A 20,070-nucleotide genomic window follows, 5' to 3' on the forward strand; every position below is an offset into this window, starting at 1 on the left:
AAGTAAGTAATTTTCTGTAGCATTTAAACAATCATATGAAATAAATATATATGTCCATTTCAACATGGGACGTATGCTGATGTGTGAAAATTACAATTTGATGCTTTGAATTCAGTTCAACAGGTAAACAGAATATAAAAACATAAAGATAAAAGCACTGGGCTAATCAACCCTTCTGTCTGCAGTACATTACTGTTCACTTGTGCCAGCATCCTCTGATTCTCTACACATATATAAAAATCCATTGATTTCTGTCATGAATATACTCAGTGCCTCAATCTTGGATTGAGAATCTCCTAAAGATTTCCCAGTCTCTTGGAGAAGAAATTTCTTCTCATCTCTTATAAATGGTACAACCCTCATTTCTCAGACTGCGATTACCAGTTCCAGGCACCTCTGCCAGGAGAGATACCAATTCTGCACCCATTCTTTCAAGCCCTGTAAGAAGTTTGCACATTTCCATGAGATCACCTCTCATTCTTCTAAACCTATGCAGCTTACACACAGACTGCTGGCAAACCTGCATTCCGTCTCTCGCAAGATTCTTCTTCTTCAGGTAAGGAGAACAGATCTGTACACAATACCTCAGATTCACTCTCATCAGGCCCTTACATAATTGGAGCAAGTCATCTCTTTTGAATTCAAACCCTCTTGCCATGAAGACCATTGCACCATTTACGTTGCAATCCTTTCAATGACTCATCTACAAGGACCATCCAGGTGCCTCTAAGCACCAACACTTCAATTTCTCACAAGCTGGTAAAGCTGCTGTCTCACAGCACCAGAGACCCAGGTTTGATCCTGGCTTTGGTGTTGTCTCTGTCGACTTTCCACATTTTCCCTAACACCACGTTGATTTTATCTGGGTGCTTTGGTTTCCTCCCACATTCCAATGATGTGTGGGTTGTAGGTTAATTGGTCTCTATGAAATTGCACCTAAATATGTAGAGAGTGGATGAGGAACTGGGACAATATAGAACCAGTGTGAATGGGTGATGGATGGTCAGTGTGGAATCTTTGGACCGGAGAGCCTGTTTTCATGCTATATATTTTAATCAATCATTCAATCAATTTAACAAATACTCTGGCTTTCCATTTTTCTACCAAAGTTAATGATCTCATATTTTATCCCACCTGCCATTGTTAGCCCATTCACTTATTCTCGCCGAAGCCTCTATATCATTCTTACAAATTCACTTTGCCATCTCATCTTGTAGCATCTGCAAACTTGGATACATTATCCCTCATCCATCCATTGATACAGATTGTGAACAACTGCAGCAAAAGCACCAATCCCTACAGTGTTGTGATATTGCAGGGACTACTTTGTTGTATCACAAGGACTACTTTGTTTGCCTGTGTAGTAACGTGTATATTAGAATGAGGTGATTAGGTGGTCACTGGTTCCAGGTGGCCATGGAATAAACAGCCTGGATTTAAGCTCCAGCATTATAACCTTTTAAACACGTGTACTTGTGGTCCGTCCAGAGTCATAACAAAGGTATAACCGATACCGGACCACAAAGTACAACATACAGTTTCTTGGTAGTCACAGCCTTCCAAATCAAAAATCACCATTTTTTCCCCCTATGTTATGTTTTTTTAACTGTTACCTTAAGCCTATTCTTTGTTCCCAGATACAATACAATTCACAGGTTGTCTCGTTTATTCTGAAACTATTGGGATTTTAAAACCTAATTTATCTAACAAGGAAATTATTACAATAATTATAGTTTGTTAGAATGGTTTCTTACACCTGATAACATCCATATCCTGTGACCTTTGATGCAAGTTGATCATTGCCAAATCCCACCTTCAGTCATGACCAAATTGACGCAAGTTTAATGGGGTCCATGAGGAGCCCTAACATTGCAGTAAATACAAACATAAGAATTAGAAACAGAAATAGGCCTTTCAGTGTATTGGTCCTGTTCCATCATTCAATTAGATTGTGAATGATCTTTTACCTCAATGCCATTTTCTCACACTAACCCCATGTCCCTTAATTCCATTAGAATATAAAAATGTATCCTTCTCTGTCTTAACTATACTCAGCAACTGACACCCTATTTGTCATCATGGGAAGCGATCTCAATAAGTTTGCTACCCCAAGTGAAGAAGTGGAAGAAGTTTTAACATGATTGCGAAAATAGTCATGGCCAGATGATGGCAGCTTTGGGATATCTGTGTTCACTTTTGCATGCAAGGAAATTGGGGTATTGCTCCCTGTTACAGCTCTAACGTTGGTAACACCAGCAGTTTTACTGAAGTTTCCCTGCAAAAATCTAGGCCATGTTAACCACAATGTGTGGCTTATATGCAGGTGCTCTCACCGTCATTGAATGACATTTTTTTTTCTACGTCCATTTAATTAAAAGGATTACAATCCCACAGTATGTGGTCGGGTTTCAATTTGCATTCCAGAATTTATATTTTTCCAAGAGGGACACTGTGCAATAAAATCTAAATTACTGCACAAATTACACCTCGCAAAAAAACAAACAAACTTCCAACTCTCACACGTATCGTCAGCTCCCCTTTTCCAGATTGCCTCTGCTCTCTCTCTCTTGTTGGTCCCTTGTCCTGCCAGTCAAGGCGTTTGCTGCTGCAGGCGCCTCCTCCTCCTCCCCTTCCTTGGCTTCCGAGTAGCGATGGAAGAGCCTGGGGTGGACAGTGAACTGCAGGAGCTCAGCGGAGCGGAGGTTATTGCAGCCGCCCTGAAAGAACAGGTGAGTGGCGGCGCCGCCAACGACAAACATATATAATCAGCAAGGACACGAAAGCTGCAAAACCGCTGCAATCTGCCGTATTTTTAAACAATGGACTTTGGAATTAACTTTTGTCAACACCAATGCTCTTGTATTAATCAGGAAAGCGCTGCAGATGTTATCTGCTGCCATCGTTTTGCTTCTTAGCTCAAGTAATCTTTAACACACACTGCTCACCACTGTGTCCTCCATGTAAACACAAAACATGTTATTGCTCTCGTCCAAACAAGGCCCATAGGTGGAATTTAATGGTGTTCTAAAGAATCATAGACATTTGCTACACAGAAGTAAACCAGTGGATCCACACTCCAGAAATAGTTAGCTTACACCTGTTTCTCAGCTGTTGGCTGGTACCTCTGTAGTTCACCCTGGTACCTATTAGGGTACATTGGTTTGTGCGGCTGTATCACTGATCCGGGGTTGCCTCACTCTGAGGGGTTTCAGTGATCTGGCTTCTTTACACCAGGAAGATTAATGGTGTGGGTAAGTAGGAAAAGAAGGCTCAAAGGAGAATTGATGGCCATGTAAGATACACTTGTTGCAAGGCTACGTGAGATACACTTGTTGTAAAAGGGAAGGGGAATAGGACTGATGAGACTGCCCTCCTGGGAGCTGAGGTGTGCCTTCTCCAGCACAGTCATATCCTTCCTATATGTAGTGACCAGAACTGTGCACAACTTCCAAATGTAGTCTAACCATGTTTGGTAAAATTGCAACATCAGATGCCAAATTTTATATCCTGTCTATGAAGGCAAACATACCGTCTTCACCATCCTATTGACCCATATTGCTACTTTCAAGAAATTAAGGACTTGAACCCACAGTCTCCTCAATCCTTTGTGTTCAACAAGTAGTATAAGAAGATAACTGCAGATGCTGGTACAAATCGAAGGTTTTTATTCACAAAATGCTGGAGTAACTCAGCAGGTCAGGCAGCATCTCGGGAGAGAAGGAATGGGTGACGTTTCGGGTCGAGACCATTCTTCAGACTGAAGAAGGGTCTCGACCCGAAACATCACCCATTACTTTGTGTTCAACCATTTATTGTATATGATCCCCCCCCCCAAAAGACTTCTCAAAATGCATCACTGTGCACTTGTTGAGATTCAATTCCATCTTTTAATACTCCACTCAACTTTCCATCTGATCGATATCCTGCTGTAGCATTCCTTGCTATCTCCCCTTGCAATACTAACCATTTTCGTGCCATCAGTGAACATAGAACACAGATCAACACAGCACAGGAACAAGTCCATCATCTGTGTGAAACACGATGCCAAGACCAATTAGCCTCTGTCTTTACATATATTGTATCCATTCCCTGTACATCCTCGTGCCCATCCAAAGTCTCACAAGTGTCACTATTGTATCAGCCTCAACTACCCTCCGGCAGGGCATTCCAAGCACTTGCCACCCTCTGTGTTAAAAATAAAACTCTCCCCTATATCTCCTTCCAACTTTGCTCCTTTCACCTTAAAGTTAAGCCCTCCAATATTTGATGCCCTGGGAAAAAGATCTTGACTGTCTACCCTTTTTATGCCTCTCATGATATTATTTTATCAGGTCTCCCCACAACCTCTGGCATTCCTGAGAAAACAATCCGAGACTGTCCAACCTTTTCCTGTAGCTAATACCCCCCAATCCATCCAGCATTTGGGTAAACCCCCTTTGCACCCTTTCCAAACTCCCCATATCCTTCCAGTAATGGGGCAACCAGACCTGCAAATCATTCTTCTACATTCACATATCATTTTGCAGGCCACAAAGGTCCCAGCACTGATTCTTGGGGTACACCACTGGTCACAGACTTGCATCAAGAAAATCATTCTTCCACCTCCAATCACCAAGCCAATTTGGGTCAATTTAGCCAGCTTGAGTTCATTTAGCCACTCTTTAAATTGTGTGAATATTTTTTGTGGTGATTGTTCTGATTATCCATAACTTTATCTTGATGTTCATCAGAAATTTGAAGATTTTGTGATCAAAACAAAATATTTGATTCTTGAATTCAGGCTGAGAATATTTAATAAGACTTCAGTAATTAGAGGGTCAGGCTTTATTTTTTTCTTTCTGCAGGATGTCCGGTACATGTTTGGTGTTGTTGGTATCCCAGTCATTGAAATCGCAATGGCCGCCCAAGCTGCCGGAATTAAGTACATTGGAATGAGAAATGAGCAAGCTGTAAGTAGAATGGGTTACTTTCTCTTTCCCCCGAATGCAGAATTCTCAAAGCCAGGAATTAGGATGTTTTACTGGCCCTTTGTTTTCTCATCTAACCAGGCTTGTTATGCGGCTTCTGTGGTGGGATATCTAACAGGGAGGTTAGTTTCTTGATGCTTCACTTTTAATTTTGTGGCCGTGTTGCGGTCTGCACATTAATTTACATTTTTTTCTGTGAGTCCCTGCCGTTGAAAGGTGATTGTAATTCATGTTTTGTTTCAGGCCAGGAGTTTGTCTTGCGGTCTCCGGGCCAGGCCTTATTCATGCTCTTGGAGGAATGGCAAATGCAAACGTGAACTGCTGGTAACTTTAGTACATTGTTGTAGCACAAGTGTATATTTCAGTTTGTTCTGCATACCGCGGGAAAGTTTAAAGGATTTATGTGGCAAGTATTTTTACACTGAGAGTACCTGAGTCAGGGGAGGTGGTGGAAGCAGATACGATAGCAGTGTTCAAGAGGCATCTTGACAAATACATGAGTAGGTTGGGAATTGAGGAATTCAGACCATATGCAGGCAGATGTGCAGATCAAATTGGCATCACTCAACACAGTCATGGTGGGACAAAGGGCCAGTTCCTGTGAAAGGACCCTTTCCTGTGCTGCACTGTCCAAAGATCCAAACCACAAAAGTAGGTTGCAAAACGGTCATCTTTAATTTGATTGTGCTTGTATCTTTAGTTGACATTGTTTTTGCTCCGGTAACCCTGCACGGGTTAGAGAATAAACCTGCATTCATTCGGGGGTCTCCATAAATCACCTTCATAGTAGTCGGTTTATTACCGAATGAGCAGTTTTGGAAAAGAATGTTTGATGGAATTATCCTGATTTAGGTCCCTTTTTTGTGTGTTGTTATAATGACCATGAAACACGAAGCTTCAGTTTTTGAGCTGTGATAGACGATGCTTCTGGTTGACCCTCAATACAGTAGAAAATAGTACTTGTGAGTTGTGCTATCATGTAACATTGGCCTGCATGAATAGCTAGTACACTTTTGGTGCTTTCACCATTGTGAGTGTGAAGGAAAATCACAAAGACAGAAAGTCTGTTACCGGAGTAGAATTTAGGAGGAAGTTATTCACCCCATTGTGTGAGTCTGTTTGTTGAACTTCAACTTCGAATCACTTGATTGTGTTTCCAACTATTTTAATTTATTTAAAATAAATTAAAATTAAAATTAATGCCCCCCTAACTTCACTCTCACAAAGTACACCATGCATTAACTCGTGCATAAAACAGGAATGTTAATGTTACGTGGAGTGTCCTGGTACAAAAACACCACTCTTGAAATGGAACGGAAATGGGCTGGAGTTCACCACGTCCTCGGTGAAAGAATGGCAATTCACTGTTATCCTGTCCAGACCTATTTCCTATCCACATACATTCAGTATTGCAATAACATATGTTTCTACCTAGAATGAAAACCTGTTCACCTATGGAATCTGGCATCGTAAATACAGACTGACTTTGTTTCTCTGGCTCTTTGAGTCAGTCATACAACAGGAATAGGTTTTTCAGCCCAAATCATGAAGACCAAGATGCCCCATCTTGCGTTCCATTTTCCTGCGTTTGGCCCATGTCCCTCTAAATCTTTCCAGTCTACTAGTCAGACAGTTCATGTCCAAGTGTCTTTTAAATGCTGTGATAATATCTGCCTCAACTACCTCCTCTGGCAGCTCATTTCATATCCCACCACCCTCAGAGTGTAAAAGTAGTCCCTCAAGTAGGTATTAAATCTTGCCCCTCTCACCTTAAATACATCTCTTCTTTTTGATTCCCCACCCCTGGGTGAAAGACTCTGTCCATTCATCCCATCTATTCCCCTCATGATTTTATACACAATTTCTATAAGATCACCTCTCATATGATCCTGCACTCCATGGCAAAAAGTCCTAGCCTGCTCAACCTCTCCTGATAGCTCATCCTCCTAAATCTTCTCTGCACTCTTTTCAGCTTCAACACTCGTAGTCGGGATTGAACCTGGGTCTCTGGTGCTGTGAGGCTCGAAGTTTCTACACTCTAATTGCTAACTAGAAAATGGTTTATTATCTTTAATTTGTGTCACAGCTTGTACATATTTTAATTTGAAGAAATATCTTAGAAAATGGAGTGATGAATTGAATTGATGTTACCTAAAACCATTACATATTAATTCTTTTGAAGATTACATGATTTGGAAGAGCACTCTGCAGACGGCATGATTAGGTACCAATAGTTGATATCTGGTTATTTTTTAAAACACAATTTAATGTCTTTCAGGCCTGTAATTGTCCTAGCAGGATCATCTGACAAAAATCAGGAAACAATGGGTGCTTTTCAGGAGTTTCCACAGGTTTGTAAAACCTCCCTTCTATTATCAGCTACTGAATGGTCCTTCTGATTCGCTTCTGCCCCACTGAGGACATTGAACATTGTCCATGGAATCGATGCACTACAATGCTGAGAATTATATTCTGTACCCTTTGCTTTATTTTGAGTTTGATTTGATTATATTTATGTATGTTATTATCTGATCTGTTTGGCTAGCATGCAAAACAGATCTCCTTTGGTACATGTGACAATATTAAACTTAAACCGAAACACAAATTCTGAAATCAGATGGAGGTCAATCCCCACAATATATCTGCGTCGCGATGTGTGCTCTTTGGTGACACCTGGTGGCCTACAGAGGAGCTGCAGGTTGTCCAAAAAAATCAAATTACTGCTCAAATAGTGGATAGAGTTAATTATTTTCATTCTGAGTACCACCTGCACATATTTTGGGATAATTAATCCTGCAGGAGCCATTTTGCAAAGTGCCTTTAAGACCATAAGACATAGGAGCAGAATTGGGCCATTCAACCCATTGTGTCTACTCAGCCATTCAATCATGGCTGATATATTGCAAGGCGAGTTTATTGTCATATGTACAAATTAAGGTACAGTGAAGTTCAGATTGCCATACAGTCATACCAATAAAGAGCAACAAGACACACAACTTTTTAACATGAACATCCAAAACAGCGACTCTGCTGAGATTTAAAAAAAGGTTCCCCGATTCTCCCACCCCCCACATAAAACAAACCAAAGAACATTAACACATACTTTTTAAAACATACTAAAAATAACAAAAAAGATAGACTGTAGGCGAGGCTGCCCTGCCATCACTGATGGTGCCTCCCTCAAACCCATTCCTCTGCTTTCTCACCATAACCTTAGTCATTCCTAATCAAGAACCTATCAATCCCTGCATTAAACATACCCAAAGAATTGCTCCCCACAGCCATCTGTGGCAATGAATCCCACAGATTCACCACCCTCTGATGAGTTGACATCCTTCATTCTGGGCCCTCTGGTTCTAAACTACAATTACATGAAACATCCTTTCCATGTCCACTCTAACTAGCCTTTCATTACATGGTAGGTTTCAATGAGATCCTTCCTCATCCTTGTAAACTCCAGTGAGTACAGGCCCAGAGGCTTTAAACGCTCCTCATACGTTAACCAAAATATCCTCGGGATCATTCTCAATGTATTCTGAAATGATCTATTTACAACTTTTAAGATGTGATAGATATTTTGTGAATGTAGGGAGGAGGCATGTAGGTGGTATTGGTTCTTGAAAAGGACATCATTCTATTGGCATTAACCATCCTTAAAGACATCAGCAAATTATTATGAGCACTGTGGACTTGTACATACAGTGCATTCAGAAAGTATTCAGACCCCTTCACTTTTCCACATTTTGTTACGTTACAGCCTTATTTTAAAATGGATTAAATTCTTTTTTTTAAAATCGTCAATCTACACACAATACCCCATAACAAAAAAGCAAAAACAGGCGTTTTGAAATTTTTGCAAAGTAATTAAAAATAAATAACTGAAATATCACATTTACATAAGTATTCACACCGTTTACTTAGTGTTGAGGCACCTTTGGCAGTGATTACAGCCTCAAGTCTTCTTGGGTATGACGCTAGAAGCTTGGCACACCTGTATTTGGGTAATTTCTCCCATTCTTCTCTGCAGATCCTCTCAAGCTCTGTCAGGTTGGATGGGGAGCGTTGATGCACAGCAATTTTCAGGTTCCTCCAGAGATGTTCGATCGGGTTCAAGTCCGGGTTCTGGCTGGGCCACTCAAGGACATTCGCAGACATGACACGAAGCCACTCCTGCGTTGTCTTGACTGTGTGCATAGGGTCGTTGTATTGTTGGAAGGTGAACCTCCGCCCCAGTCTAAGGTCCAGAATGCTCTGTAGCAGGTTTTCATCAAGGATCTCTCTGTACTTTGCTCCGTTCATCTTTCCCTCGATCCTCTCTAGTCTCACAGTTCCTGCCGCTGAAAGACATCCCCACAGCATGATGCTGCCACCAACATGCTTCACCGTAGGTATGGTTTGGCCAGGTGATGAGTGGTGCCGCTTGGCATTTAGGCCAAAGAGTTCAACCTTGGTTTCGTCAGACCACAGAATCTTGTTTCTCATGGTCAGATAGTCCTTTAGGTGCCTTTTGGAAAACTCCAAGCAGGCTGTCATGTGCCTTTTACTGAGGCGTGGCTTCTGTCTGGCCACTCTACCATAAATGCCTGATTGGTGGAATGCTGCAGATACAGTTGTCCTTCTGGAAGGTTCTCCCATCTTCACATCTGGAGCTCTGTCAGAGAGACCATCGGGTTCTTGGTCACCTCCCTGACCAAGGCCCTTCTCAATTGCTCAGTTTGGCTGGGCACCCAGCTCTATGAAGAGTCCCGGTGGTTCCAAAGTTCTTCTATTTAAGAATAACGGAGGCCACTGTGCTCTTCGGGCCCTGCAATGCTGCAGAAATTGTTTTATACCCTTCCCCAGATCTGTGTCTCGACACAATCCTGTCTCGGAGGTCTACAGACAGTTCCTTCGTCTTCATGGCTTGGTTTTTGCTCTGACATGCACTGTCAACTGTGGGACCTAATATAGACAGGTGTATGTCTTTCCAAATCATGTCCAATCAATTTAATTTACCACTGGTGGACTCCAAAAAAGTTGTAGAAACATCTCAACGACAATGGAAGCAGGATGAACATTAGCTCAATTTTGAGTGTCATAGCAAAGGGTCTGAATACTTATGTAAATGTGATATTTCAGTTCTTTTTAATAACTTTGCAAAAATTTCTAAACACCTGTTTTTGCTTTTTTATTATGGGGTACTGTGTGTAGATTGATGAATTAAAGAAATGAATTTAATCCATTTTAAAATAGGGCTGCAATGTTGCAAAATGTGGAAAAAAGTGAAGGGGTCTGAATACCTTCTGAATGCACTGTACTTCCCCCTTTTTCCATGTGTACATTGCAGACTGCAGGATTCAAACCGTTTTGTTGATGTACAGGTCCTGAAAGTCAGGGCATTCTGTAGTCTAAGTAATTGGAGAAAAATCTTCTTCCATGTACCTATGACATGTATTATCTATCTTCAAACTCTGAAACCTGCATCATGACAAGGTTTTGCTCTACCTTTGCAAACCACTCTTTATTAACTGGCTTCACATTTATTTTGGCAGGTTGAGGCATGCAGACTTTACAGCAAATTCTCAGCTAGACCAAGCAGCTTGGAAGTTGTGCCTGTCATTATTGAAAAGGTAATTTGGAATTCAAAGGTGATGGTAGGTAAGATATTCTGTTCATTGAACAATCTGCCGTTTAAAAAAAATTGCAGTAATACCAACAACGGAAGGTATTAGAGGTGAGTGGGAAAACGAACTAAGCATAAAAATTTCCACTGAAAGGTGGAAACAATACTTATTAAATGTGCATAAATGCTCAATTAACGTAAGACATACTTTAATACAATTTAAAATCATACATAGATTACATACATAGATTATACTACTCAAAAACTAAATTAAATAAATTTTTCCCTAACGTTTCACCAATTTGTGATAAATGCCATTGTCAAGAAGCTACTATAGCGCATTCATTCATCTTTTGTACAAAAATTCAAAAGTTTTGGACTGAAATTTTTGAAATTTTCACAAAAGTGTTTAAAATAAAAATGACACCAAAGCCAGAATGGATTATTTTCGGAATGACAGAAGGTAGTTCGGAATTAAATGCGTATCAAAAGAATTTATTTGATTACGGTTTAATAATAGGAAAAAAATTAATCTTAAAATTCTGGAAAAATGCTCCTATACCAACATTAAATATGTGGATTTCAACTATGTTTGAAACACTACATCTGGAAGATATGAGACTCCGCCTGGAAGGAAAATCAGAACGCTTCTATCAGACGTGGTCTGCATTTATAGAATTATTACAAAGATAGGGTGGAGGAGTACCTCGGGCCTTGGTAGGGGGGGGACGGAAAACTATCGAGTTGGTGGATTCCTTTTGCGTGATAAAAATATATATATATTTTTTTTCTTTTTATTTTATTTTTTATTTTATTATTATTTTTTTTTTTTTTTCTCTCTCTTTCTCTCTTTTTTTCTACTATTTTTCTTTAAAAGCCATAAAATTATGGGGTACAATGACTGTAACAAGATATATGTGAAGTACATTGATGTATTTAACCTCTAATAAAAAAATTATTAAAAAAAAAAAAAAAAAAAAAAATTGTTGGAATGGGTGTTCAACCTTCTGTTATGTGTGGAACAGGAAGAAAATTGTTGTGGTAATGTCCATGTTCTCCAGAGATGCTGCCTGACCTGCTGAGTTACTCCAGCATTTTGTGTCTTTGTTTGTCGACCGGCATCTGCAGTTCCTTGTGTCCACTTTTTTACTGTTACTTGTGTAATATTCTACCTTGCATATGAAGCTTGTGAGGGTATGGACACGGGTTTGAGGCCAGCTTTAACAAGCTCTAACCTATATGGGTTGAGGCCAGAGATTTTACTAGTCCCTTTCCCTCCAAGTAGCTGCCACCTTTCATTTTTATTGTTATTCATTGCCTCCACTTCAGACCTGTTTTTCCCATTGTAACGGCAACTTTAGTCTTCCCAATAAAGTCCCATAGCTTACAGTGGACGAAGGAGGTGGAGCGATGGTTCTTGATGCAAATAACAACAACAGAGAGATCTTCACGACGTTGCAGTCTAATTAGTTGTTTATTGAAGTAATAATACAAAACAGATGAATATATCTCCCGTCGTTAACTTGTTTGTTTGTTTATCTGACTGTCATCTATCTGTTTGGTAAGAACTTAATATATCACCGTCACTCCTTCGTATCCTGTTACTGGCTTACTAAAACCCTATTATCTCAGCAAGCTCCTGGTGTTACATGTATGGTCCGCCAAATCCCTTTGTTCAGCAGACTCCTGTTGTCACACTGAAGTATTACGTCAGTGCTGGGCAAATTATACTCATAATTCTGACTCCTACCATGGCTCCTCCCAGTACATATACGTAAGACTCCAACATTCATCTCAGGACAATCCCCCTGGTGTTCAAAAATAATACAACAGGATACAAAGTAATATAATGTGCTAAAATAGCTAATAAACACACATGGCTTCTACACCCATCATTTTCTATCACTCATATGATCATCTTGCTGACCCCTCCGGAACAATATCCTTCCTCAGTCCTGACCATCACGCCCACATCCTCTCTTCACCACGTGATCTTCTCCCTAATGCATTTGTCAGCAGATCACGAAGGAAAGGCATAACTTGCAACAACCTTGGGCCTAGTGTATGGTGGATATTGGAGGTCTTTATATGGACCAGTGAAAGAATAACCATTCTGGCTAGTATTTGAGCATCTGATAGTAATGGACATAATTGAATGAATGCTTGCACAAAAAAAGTTGATACTTTGAGCAGAACGTTATTAATCGTCTAAAGTAAAATTGTCTAAGAAAATATTTCAAATGCTATTCTTAAAGGTCATCTCCTATGATTATTAATCATTTTTATTAAAGTAAGAGGGGGGAAGATGTTCCTTTTCCCACATTTACCAGCGGAGGAATTCCTGCAATTCTTGCTTGCGAACAAGAATTTTGCTTTGTGGTGGATATTTTGATACTGTCCTGAGCAAAAGAAATATGTGTTTATGTGGTCCGAAACAAGCTGGGTATGTATCTCGGTAATGATAAGCAATTTTATCAGGGTTTTTCATTAAACACACACAATGTCTTCAGCTACAGGAAGCAGAATTCATTACGCTTTGAGTCATAGTGTCATACTGCATGGAAACAGGGCTCTCGGCCCAACTTGTCCATGCTGACCAAGATGCTCCATCTAAGATAGTCCCATTTGGCCCATATCCCTCCAAACCTTTCCTATCCACGTACCTGTCCAAATAACATATAAATGTTATTATTGTACCTGCCTCAACTTGTAAAAAAACATGCACAAATTAAACATAACCATCTATGTGCGAAAATGCTGTGCTAATATGTACAATGACTTTAGTGCAGTACTGAGGGAATTCTGTGGCTGAGGGCATAGCACCTTTCAAAAGATGCGCTGTGCCCCTGTCATGTGGGTTTATTAGAAAGACTATATCAAGACCGCATAGTGGAGTTAATGTCCACACGTTAACACATAGACATCCTGACCTAGTCGCCCTCCCCCTTCAATATTTTTTAATCAGCAGATTATCTGCTTCGTGCTGCTTGTGGGAAATTGCTTTATACAAATTAACTACCACATTTTCCACGTTAAAGCAGTGGCTGCAGTTCAGAAGTAATTCATTGTCTGTAAAGTGTTTCATGGCATTCCGTGGTCATGATCTGTGCTATGTATATGCGCATCATTATTTTTTTCTCTTTACCATCAAATGTCATTGCAATTTATTAAAGGCAGTTAGAAGTAGCATATATGGACGTCCTGGAGCTTGTTATGTTGATATCCCTGGAGATATGGTGACTTCAAAAATCCACACTGCATCACTGAGGTAAGTGTGCGTACCAAGATGACTCATCATTGGTCATTGATTTTCGAAATTTAATTTAATCAGTGATTCTGTTTGTTGAACAGAAATTGTTGGAGATACTGAGCAAGTCGGGCAGCCTCTGCATGAAAAGGAAAACAGTTAACAATTCTGGTTGCTAATTTTTTATCACAACTGGAAAAGTAGAAGATCAGTCTGATAAAGGGTCCCGACCCAAAGCTTCACCTATCTATGTTCTCCAGAGATGCTGCTTGACCTGCTGACTTACTCCAGCACTTTGTGTCCTTTCGTATAAGCGAGCATCTGCAGATCCTTGATTCTATAAAGTAGAAAACAAACTTATTTTAATTTGCAGAAGGTAATGCAGACACAATGCATTATGCCCACCTGGAGGAAGATCGATTCTATTAAAATTGATTCTATCTTCTAATGGATGGGGCCAGGGCAGGATGGAACATCAGCAGGACAAAGTGCCGATTTAGGACTGTGCTTTGTAATGTTTGCTCTTGTTAACTGGTTCTCTGGCTGTGATTTTTCATCCAATACAGAGGAAATCGTTGAACATTGATTTGGTTTTCATGATGCAGTGGATTGATAATTTCTGGTCCTGTGGGCAAGGATGCCACGATGAGTCACATTAACACTCGAGGAGATTGCAGAGCCACATCAGCGTCTTTCACTGCAGCAGTTTTTAAAGCTTCTGAGAATCAGAAAAACGGACAGGGCTTGAGTAGCAGCAAAGAACAATCATTTAACGGCCTATCATCTTCTGGGAATTTGCAAATAAAGCTCAACTACTTAAGTCAAAATGAATATCTGCAGATTTCCAGTATAATATTGACTTCAACCTTTTACTCTTCTTCATCATTTTGTTATAGTAAACTTGCCAGCCGTGAGATATCAGGAATTATTAGCTGCTGAAGGTGCAGTTCCCATTGGAGCATGTTTTGCAGTTTTAAAATGTATTTTTCCAAGTTAGAGTTACCTACATTTATTTAATCCACTGTTTTACAAAGCAGTCCTGAACATAAGAAGTTTTATTTTGGCTTTTACGGAAAAGTAGATTGACTCTAGTTAATCACATGGATGTAAATGATTATTAGTTATGTTGGTGAATGTAATTGATTTTACGATAAACCGTGCATCAATGAAACTATTGTATAGTGAATGCAGTATTGATATTGAAGCATATCACATGTTTCCAGATGATCAGAGACAGAATAATCCATCAAATTGTCTTTCTCTCTTAGAACAGTTCCATGTTGTTCCATTCCTCCATTGGGCACAGCGGATCCCTCAGCAGTGACGGAGGCAGCTTTGATCATAAAAAATGCCAAGAGGCCTCTTGTTGTTGTTGGAAAAGGTATGGATGGCTATCAAAGAAGTAGTCTTTAAATGACAAGATTTGGAGTCCTCTAGCTGACATTTCACAATGTTGAAGCATATCACATGAGAGAAATCAGATTTGTTGGTATTTGGGAAGAATTTGTATGAAACTAATACCTTCCTGTTATGAACCTTGAGAAAGTTCAAAACGCCCAGCAAAATTGGTGTAAGGTAACTACCCTTCTGAGCAGTAGGTGGCAGCAGCATTCTGGGTTGTACACTGCAGTGTGCAGAGACTTGCAGCAAGGACTATGAAATCAACAACATTATTTCTGTTGCTCTGTGCATATATGTTTAAAGACATGGGGGATTCCAGGCACGTGCTGGAAGTTAGAGGCATACAGAACACAAACAGGCCCTTCGACCCAACTTGCCCACACCGGCCACCATGTTCCGTCTACACTAATACCACCTATCTGCATTTGGCCCATATTCCCTCTAACCTGGTCTAACCATGTACCTGTCTAATTGTTTCTTCAACACTGCAAGAGTATTTGCCTCAACTACCTCCTCTGGCAGCTTGTTCCTTACACCCACCACCCTTTTTGTGAAAAATCTACCACTCAGATTGATATGTCAAACGATGGCAGAACACGGATAGATCTAGATAAACATATCCATTTTCTTTGATTTGTTGGAATTTGTGGATGATATCAGCATGTTGTAGATGGATGGTGGAGTTGTCTACATGCCTTTTCTGCAATGGCAAGGTGATGACTGAATGTTGCTAGCAACAGCCCAGTCTTGCAGAGCTAAATAATACTTGACCCCATACTAGAAGGTTAGGGCTTACAGAAGCAGATATGTCGGCAAACCACAGATAGGTGTAGGAATATTAGGGTTGTGATAGCAATTGATTTTAATGTCCCCAATATTGTGCTAAGGGATTAGATGGGGCAGAATTTGTTAAATGTGTCCAGGTACGTTTTTGGTATTAGAGAGAGACCTCCTCTTGGGAAATGAGGCAGGGCAAGTGACTGAGGTTTCAGTGGATGAGCACCTTAGGACCAGGAAGTCGACTGGCATAAGGAAAAGACGTTAGGTAAAAAGGTTCCTTGCACCGTTCTCCTTCAAGCTCCTCTAATCCCCACCTTCCTGGTCATGCCTCCCTAGACATCCCACTCCCCATTACATCTCCAGCACGCTACCTCATAATTGTGAGCTAGATGCTCGCCAGTCACTTCCTTAAGCCTGATCCTGGCCCCACCTCACCCATCAAGGGGTTGGTGTAGAACTGCAGATGCAGGTTTAAATCGAAGGTAGACACAACATGCTGGAGTAACTCAGCGGGTCAGGCAGCATCTTGGGAGAGAAGGAATGGGTGACATAGACATAGAAAATAGAAAATAGGTGCAGGAGGAGGCCATTCGGCCCTTCGAGCCAGCACCGCCATTCATTGTGATCATGGCTGATCATCCACAATCAGTAACCTGTGCCCAACTTCTCCCCATATCCCTTGATTCCACAAGCCCTCAGAGCTCTATCTAACTCTCTCTTAAATTCATCCAGTGATTTGGCCTTCACTGCCCTCTGTGGCAGAGAATTCCACAAATTCACAACTCTCTGGGTGAAAAAGAGAGAAGGAATTTCTCACCTCAGTTTTAAATGAGCTCCCCTTTATTCTAAGGCTGTGGCCCCTGGTTCTGGACTCGCCCAACATTGATTGCAGATCTGCTTCTGGGACCAGCACGCAAGGAATCGTCCGGTTTAGGTGCCGTCATTGTTCCCTATCTAACTCCAACATCCCTTCTCACAGACCCTCACGGTTCTCATCCCATGTTCTCATTCCCTGAAACCCCTGAACATGCAAGCTGCCCCACCTTTTCCTGTGTCCTGCAGGGCATGCAAAGGAAAGATTCAGTTTTTGTGCATAAAATCTATGATCTACTGTGAACCATGATTTTGTGCCTAATGCTGTTTTTGCAGCTTTTGATGCACAAACAACAATCTGCACCACCAGTGAGCTATCCACAGCCTTCCAGAGCACAGAAGAATTGCATAGCTCCAGTTTTTCTTACCTTGGTTATATTGGTAGCATTTGCTCACGGATGCAACAATTTCTTTAATTTCTTAAAGGTGCAGCCTACTCTCGTGCTGAGGAATGTATTAGGAAGCTTGTTGATGACTGTGGATTGCCATTTCTGCCCACTCCAATGGGGAAAGGTGTGGTGCCTGATGACCATCTACACTGTGTCTCTGCAGCCAGATCCAGGTCAGTATCTGAAACAAAGCTGATATGTTTATGACTTTCAAAAGCAACTCGAGGCACATTCTGAACATTGAGCAAAGCATAAAACCTCTAATTTAGGCTTCAGTTCAATTTCCATTTGCTGTGCATAGAAGGTCTCATCCAAATTGCACACTTTATACACTAATATTTGCCATCTTGTGCCTTTGCTACCAGGCTCGTTGCCATTAAATTACTTTAGCCTTAATTGATCCATTCATATCACATTCACTGAACATATGCCCTTGCCATATGCCCACACCAAGCATGCCAGACTATTGCTATCTTTTGTAGAGGCTGTGAATTTGAGTCTGCAATTTCCCTCTGCCACATTTCAGAATTACAGTAGGGAGACTTCAGCTGCTCCCAAGGCTTGCTTCTCAGTTAACTTTGCCAGATGGCGGGAATGCAGCAGATAGTTTGCTGTTGCACAAAGTCAAAAGTGCTAATGTTAAGAATAACATCATGGTTCAGCGATTCTTCAAACTTCTCATCGAGTCACAGAGTTACACAGGCACTTCGGCCCAACCCGTCCATGTTGACCAAGTTGTCTAACTTGTCCTGTTCTGAGTATTGATATCTCTATCTTCAATTAACCCTTGCATACCCTCTCTCTCCGTCCCTCCCCCACCCTAGTTACCATACTAGTTTCACTGTCGTCCTGTTGAGTTTCACTGTTTGTATAAGTAGTTAGCATCTATCTCACAGCCAACAATGGACCATTGTGGGGTCCACCTTCCCTTGATCATCGTTGCTTTTTGCATATCTTTCATACATTTGTTCTATTTACCTTCAATATCTCTCGATTCCCATTTCCCTGACTCTCAATCTGAAGAAAGGGTCTCCACCCGAAACATCACCTATTCCTTTTCTCCAGAGATGCTGCCTGACCCGCTGAGTTTTTCTAGCTTTTTGTGTCTTTCTAAGTTCTCTAATAGAGCTGGTTTCACTTGCCTGCATCTCACCCATATTCCTCCAAGCCTTTCCTATCCCTCATTTTCTGTTTTTAAATGTCGTAATTGCCTCTATCACTTCCTCTGTCAGCTTGTTCTAGGGCCCTACCATTTACTGTGCAAGTCCTGCCCTGGTTTGTCTTTCTTAGGGCGGCACAGTGGCGCAGCAGTAGAGTTGCTGCCTTACAGTGCCCGAGATCGAGGTTCAATCCTGACTACGAGTGTTGTCTGTATGGAGTTTGTATGTCCTCCCTGTAACCACATGGGTTTTCTCCAGATGCTCCGATTTCTTCCCACATTCCAAAGACGTGCATGTTTGTAGGTTAGTTGGCTTCTGTAAATTGTCCCTTGTGTGTAGAATTGAATTAGCATACAGGTGATTGTTGGTTGGCGAGGACTCAGTGGGCCGAAGGGCCTGTTTCCACATTGTATCACTAAACTAAAAAAAACTGCAACACCCTGCATTTGTCAGAATTAAACTATTATCTGCCATTTCACGGTCCATTGGCATGCTTAATCAATATTCCATTATAATTGTAGATAACCATCTTCACTGTTCATCATACCACCAATGTTAGTCATCCTGTAACTTGCCAACTATGCCACCTACATTGACATCCAAATTGATAATATAAATTTCCAACCTTCAAGCCAATTTCTACCCAATTGACTTACTCACCCAGGTGGCTAAATGACCTTGTACTGGCTATATCCATTCTATAATTCGCCTCCGTGTGTTTGCTGTTGATAAGTAATAGTTGCTGTAATAATATTCACAATATTCACCTGGTTAGTCAATTTGAATTTTGAATATTGGACTCTTGAAGAGAAAATGTTGCGGTTTTTTGTGGAAATATCAATATTTGAATTTTCTAAAATGGATTTTACAATCTTGAGTTCTCATGGATTTTTATTCATCAAACTTTGATCTTCGGTCAGGCCCCCTGGGCTGATTTTGCTGTAAACTGAAGTTTTCACAAATGTTAAAATGTTTCTAATGTTAAAATGTTGGTTGCTTTATTTTGTGTTAAAAGAAATTTTGAATTTGTAATACATCAGAACCTTAGATTTGATTGTTGGCATTAATAAGGGAAAGTGTAATATTTGTATGGTAACACGACTTGTTCAGAGTAATAATCATTGTTGTACTGAGCAAAGTGCAATGCATGCCTCGCACGCATTCTCACATCCAGAGTATGATCATTACTTAATTTCATAAAAGCACTTTTTAGCGGGGCAGCTCTGCAGTCAAGGTTGTCTTTTGAAAAATATATGCATTGATATTCCTTGGCAATAATTCATTTTAAGTACTGAAGATGTAACTATTTACCATATCACTATCTGTAGACTCTCACATTGATATATGTGTACGGACAGCTATCATCAGGACTAGATGGTGTAGCCTCCTGAGCATTTGCATTAGCTTTTAAAAAAAATGTCTGTTCCCTAATAGTCATTTAGTGGAGAAGATGGCAGTTCTTGATTAACTGCCTGAAGTCAAGGCTACAGCAATTCATCTGATCTAATTATATACTCCCCTGTTTGTCAAACATAGAACATTAAGGCACAAACATAACTCGCATTAGCTTTGCGCATGAGGGAACAGGCTATGTGTGATTTGGTATTGTGAAATAAGAAAGGGTTATTTAACGGTCTGGTAGTTAAGGGGC

General features: G+C 40.6%; 1 protein-coding gene across 2 annotated transcripts in view; it reads left to right on the forward strand.

Moving 5' to 3' along the window:
* The first annotated feature begins 2,634 nt into the window (after positions 1-2,634).
* The window catches only part of hacl1 (2-hydroxyacyl-CoA lyase 1), a 75,474-nt gene continuing 58,038 nt past the window's right edge, over positions 2,635-20,070 (forward strand). Inside the window, exons 1-9 of one of the 2 annotated variants that reach the window (XM_078427912.1) lie at positions 2,635-2,729; positions 4,845-4,949; positions 5,049-5,089; positions 5,211-5,291; positions 7,246-7,318; positions 10,499-10,576; positions 13,743-13,837; positions 15,085-15,197; positions 17,297-17,432. In XM_078427912.1, the coding sequence (XP_078284038.1) occupies positions 2,652-2,729; positions 4,845-4,949; positions 5,049-5,089; positions 5,211-5,291; positions 7,246-7,318; positions 10,499-10,576; positions 13,743-13,837; positions 15,085-15,197; positions 17,297-17,432 (800 nt within the window). In that variant the 5' untranslated portion in view covers positions 2,635-2,651. The remainder of the gene's footprint in view (positions 2,730-4,844; positions 4,950-5,048; positions 5,090-5,210; positions 5,292-7,245; positions 7,319-10,498; positions 10,577-13,742; positions 13,838-15,084; positions 15,198-17,296; positions 17,433-20,070) is intronic. The other variant, XM_078427918.1, reaches the window with a different exon arrangement.

This window comes from Rhinoraja longicauda, chromosome 2, assembly GCF_053455715.1.
Source record: "Rhinoraja longicauda isolate Sanriku21f chromosome 2, sRhiLon1.1, whole genome shotgun sequence".
NCBI classification, from domain to species: Eukaryota; Metazoa; Chordata; class Chondrichthyes; order Rajiformes; family Arhynchobatidae; genus Rhinoraja; species Rhinoraja longicauda.